Source organism: Miscanthus floridulus, chromosome 2, assembly GCF_019320115.1.
Source record: "Miscanthus floridulus cultivar M001 chromosome 2, ASM1932011v1, whole genome shotgun sequence".
In the NCBI taxonomy this organism is placed as follows: domain Eukaryota; kingdom Viridiplantae; phylum Streptophyta; class Magnoliopsida; order Poales; family Poaceae; genus Miscanthus; species Miscanthus floridulus.
The window spans coordinates 142,806,347-142,810,595 of record NC_089581.1 but is presented as its reverse complement, the minus strand read 5'-3'; the positions used below and the strand labels follow the sequence as shown (position 1 = coordinate 142,810,595).

At 56.7% G+C, this 4,249-nt stretch overlaps 1 protein-coding gene and 1 non-coding gene across 3 annotated transcripts; one reads left to right on the top strand and one right to left on the bottom strand.

The window, feature by feature from the left end:
* The first annotated feature begins 254 nt into the window (after positions 1 to 254).
* On the top strand, positions 255 to 2,943 carry LOC136539925 (BTB/POZ domain-containing protein At1g03010-like). Of its 2 annotated transcripts, none has more exons than XM_066531907.1 (4): positions 255 to 424; positions 517 to 583; positions 675 to 1,880; positions 1,994 to 2,943. In XM_066531907.1, exons 1-4 carry the CDS (start codon positions 333 to 335, stop codon positions 2,564 to 2,566), a joined length of 1,938 nt encoding a protein of 645 aa, XP_066388004.1. In that variant the 5' UTR covers positions 255 to 332; the 3' UTR covers positions 2,567 to 2,943. The 2 variants fall into 2 exon arrangements, with proteins under 2 accessions (XP_066388004.1, XP_066388003.1); XM_066531906.1 differs by having other exon boundaries at positions 663 to 1,880.
* A 515-nt stretch (positions 2,944 to 3,458) lies between these two features.
* TRNAN-GUU (transfer RNA asparagine (anticodon GUU)) lies at positions 3,459 to 3,532 on the bottom strand. The gene has a single exon. It is a non-coding gene; the product is annotated as a tRNA-Asn (tRNA).
* Between the last annotated feature and the right edge of the window lie 717 nt (positions 3,533 to 4,249).

Below are 4,249 nucleotides of genomic sequence, written 5' to 3'. Positions count from 1 at the left end.
CATCATCAGACCTCCATTCCATCTGTGACTGTGATCCATGGCTAGGCTAGCCGTAGTATTCTGCCAGCGAGAGCCTTTTGAATTGAACTGCGGCCCGTGGCCATGGGCATCAGATTTCGAATGGATTTCTTTCTGCACGCACTCCCACACCACACACTCGCCACCATTATTGTCTTAAAAAGCACTAGTACTACAAATAAGCTGCACTGTCCTCTGTCCTGACGCCCACGTAAACATATTTAGGCGTGCATCCCTTTGCAGTGTTTGCTTACTTACTCCTTCATTGGAGAGAGAGAGAAAGAAGAGAACTAGTAGAGGAGAGAGACAGAGAGATGGGCGTGGCGACGGTGACAGAGCTGAAGCAGAGCATCTCCGGGAAGAGGACATTCCGGCCGAGCCTCATCAGCCGCCACGCCAATGAGTGGTAACTCATTCATTCTGCTTCTTTCCTCGGATCCTGTGCTCCGATCCTGTCGCGAACTCAGCTGAACCCTCTCTTCGTACTACGTCTTGCAGGCCTCCGACCGACGTCTCCAGCGACCTCACCGTCGAGGTCGGCACCTCCAGCTTCGCGCTCCACAAGGTGAGAGACTGAGAACTCCTTGGCCTTGCACAAGAACGCGGCAGAAAACCAAAACGATGTGCTAACGCCGACGGCATAGCTGTTCGCGCAGTTCCCGCTGGTGTCCCTGAGCGGCAAGATCCGGCGGCTCGTCGCGGAGGCCAAGGACGCCAAGCTGGCGCGGCTCAGCCTGCACGGCACCCCGGGGGGCGCGCCGGCGTTCGAGCTCGCCGCCAAGTTCTGCTACGGCGTCCACGTGGACGTCACGGTCGCCAACGTCGCCATGCTGCGCTGCGCCGCGCACTACCTGCAGATCACCGACGACTTCTCCGACAAGAGCCTGGAGCTCCGCGCCGAGGCGTTCCTCCGCGACGCGGTGCTCCCCAGCATCGCCAGCTCCGTCGCCGTGCTCCGCAGCTGCGAGGCGCTGCTCCCGGCCGCCGAGGACGTCGGCCTCGTGCCCCGCCTCATCGCCGCCATCGCTAGCAACGTGTGCAAGGAGCAGCTCACGTCGGGGCTGTCCAAGCTGGACCAGTGCGCGGCGCAGCTGAAGCCCGCCGCGGCGTTCGCCGACCTCGACTCGCAGGGCGACTGGTGGGGCAAGTCGGTGGCCGCGCTCGGCCTCGACTTCTTCCAGCGCCTGCTGTCCGCGGTCAAGGCCAAGGGGCTCAAGCAGGAGACGGTGACCCGGATCCTCATCAACTACGCGCAGAACTCGCTGCACGGGCTCATGGCCAGGGACGTGCACAGATGCGGCGGCGCCGCCGCGAACGCTGACGCCGTCAAGAAGCAGCGCGCCATCGTGGAGGCCATCGTGGGCCTGCTCCCGGCGCAGTCCAAGAAGAGCCCCGTGCCGATGGCCTTCCTCTCGGGGCTCCTCAAGACGGCGATGTCGGTGTCCGCGTCCAGCATCTGCAGGGCCGACCTGGAGAAGCGGATCGGCATGCAGCTGGACCAGGCCATCCTGGAGGACATACTCATCGCCGCCAGCGCGGGCGCGGGCGCGGCCACGCCGGCCGGGCACGGGCAGCAGCACGCGCTGTACGACACGGACGTGGTGGCGTGCATCTTCTCGGTGTTCCTCAACCTCGACGACGACCACAACGAGGAGGACGCCGGGTTCGACTACGACAGCCCGCGGCCGCCCAAGCAGAGCCTCCTGGTGAAGGCCGCCAAGCTGCTGGACAGCTACCTCGCGGAGGTGGCGCTCGACTCCAACATCCTCCCGTCCAAGTTCATCTCCCTTGCCGAGCTGCTCCCGGACCACGCTCGCGTCGTCACCGACGGCCTCTACCGCGCCGTCGACATCTTCCTCAAGGCACGCACCGATGCAGCCTGCTTTAATTTCCTTCGCCTAGCCAGAACCAGAAGGCAGCTAGCTTAACGTGCTTGTGCTTGCCGATCTGATCTGATCTGACTGCGTGCATGCAGGTGCACCCGAACATCAAGGAGGCGGAGAGGTACCGGCTGTGCAAGGCGATCGACTGCCAGCGTCTGACGCCTGACGCGTGCAGCCACGCGGCGCAGAACGAGCGGCTCCCGGTGCAGATGGCGGTGCAGGTGCTCTACTTCGAGCAGCTGCGGCTGCGGAGCGCGATCCAGTCCGGGGGCGGCAGCATGGGCGGCCACGACGCGGCGCTCTTCTTCGGGTGCGCCGCGGCCGCCGCGTCGGTGCAGGGCAGCGTGAACATGCGCTCCGGCAGCGGCGCCATGTCCCCGCGGGACAACTACGCGTCAGTGCGGCGGGAGAACCGGGAGCTCAAGCTGGAGGTGGCGCGGATGCGGATGCGGCTCACGGACCTGGAGAAGGACCACGTGAGCATGAAGCGGGAGCTGGTGCGGGTCGGCCCCGCCAACCGCCTGCTCCGGGGCTTCGCGCGCAGCCTCAGCAGGCTCTTCCGCATGCGCCCCGCCGCCGAGCCGGGGCTGCAGCAGCTCGGCGCCAAGGCCACCGCCGATGCCAAGGTGCTCTTCCAGCGCCGCCGCCGCCACTCCATCTCATGATCTCGGTTCCTCGGAAGCGGAGACGGTGCCCGGAGGTAACGGGCACGCTGCCCATCGAGCTTGCTCGCGAGGATGAGTGGCCAAGCTCCAGCTGTAAGTACAGCAAAGTTCGCGTGTGCAACTGTGCATAGCATACAAGAAGAGAGATGGTTTGAGTGAGTGCAGTGCAGTGCAGATTTACTTCTTCCCGGATTTCGTGCAGCCATCGCATGGTCTTCTGCTGATGAAAGTCATGGCGTTCGACACAGCATGCGATGCGATTCATGTATATGGATGGATAGATTATGGAACGGTTTCGAGTGGTGTATGTATCATTGAGTGTGCAGTGTATCTGATTATGGAGATATTGGGATCAGAGGAGACATGGCTATTGTTTTCTCTGTAGTTTGGGGCCAAATTCCGTTCAGAAGAGCGATTTTAATTTCTTCTTTAGGCGAAATTGTTAAGCAGAGTAGACAGACGATTTTAGTTTCTTCTAATTTTTTTTTTAAAAAGGCAAAATTGTTCAGCAAAGTAGGGACTTGAAAAATTCTTCGTGAGGCGAAATTGTTTAGCAAAGTAGAAAAAAAATTGTAGTAGGAAACTTGAAAATTTCTTCTTGAGGCGAAATTGTTCAGCAAAGTAGGAACTTGAAAAATTCTTCATGAGTTGAAATTGTTTAGCAAAGTAGAGAACTTGAAAAATTCTTCCTGATGCGAAATTGTTTAGCAAAGTAGAGAAAAATTGTAGTACGAAACTTGAAAATTTCTATCTTGAGGTGAAATTGTTCAGCAAAGTAGAAAATTGTTTTGTTTAATATAAAAATTGAAAATTTCTATCTTGAGGTGAAATTGTTCAGCAAAGTAGAAAATTGTTTTGTTTAATATAAAAATTGAAAATAAATGCAAAATATCGCTAGAGGAAGGGTTTGAACCTTCGACCTTGTGGTTAACAGCCACACGCTCTAACCAACTGAGCTACTCCAGCTATAACAATCTGGGAGTTAAAAACAGTATAATTAACTCATACAATCCCAACCCATTAAAATAAAAGCTAAAAGGGTACTGGGTTGGGCCTGCTAACGAGGACAAACGCAAGTCAATTTATGAGACGCAGACGCAGGTTCGAATTGCCATCCGGCCCGTAACGAGGTTTATGGCCCCTACAAGCCAACAAGACCCACCGGACCTTGCAATCCACCGGTTCCAGGATCTTTACTTCCGAGGTAGCCGTATGTCCCCAGCCACTCCTGTCTCGTAGAAGTACAACTGCAAACTCGGGCAGTGCAGCTCGGGCAGCCCCACTACAGACTGTGCAAACTCAGTTTGGCGAAGGCTATGGAAGTTATCACGCCCCCAAAGCTGAAACATTTCCTGTGGCGTTTCGCGCGGAATAGTTTGGCACTGAAGCTGAATCTCCAGAGACGTGGAATCAAGCTTGACACTCACTGTCCAGTCTGCAATCAGTTGGACGAAGACGGCGGTCATTGCTTCCTGAGTGTAAGTTTGTAAAACACTACTGGGCTGATCTCCAATTGGAACATGTTCGCCTGGATCTACTACTCAAGAGTGTGGTTCAGGCGGTGCTACACCTAAAGGAGGAGGATCGGCTGAAACCATAATACTGCTTTGGAAGTGGTGGAGCGTCCGTAACCAAGTCAATCATGGTGAGCGGGGTCTGTCCAGGGGAGAGGTTGTTGGTGCA

Excerpts from the sequence above, each read along its gene's own strand:
- LOC136539925 (XM_066531906.1), top strand. The coding sequence starts at position 333 with ATGGGCGTGGCGACGGTGACAGAGCTGAAGCAGAGCATCTCCGGGAAG. Across the intron at positions 425-516 it reads AGCCGCCACGCCAATGAGTG|GCCTCCGACCGACGTCTCCA; the intron begins GTAACTCATTCA and ends TACGTCTTGCAG. Across the intron at positions 584-662 it reads CCAGCTTCGCGCTCCACAAG|CTGTTCGCGCAGTTCCCGCT; the intron begins GTGAGAGACTGA and ends CCGACGGCATAG.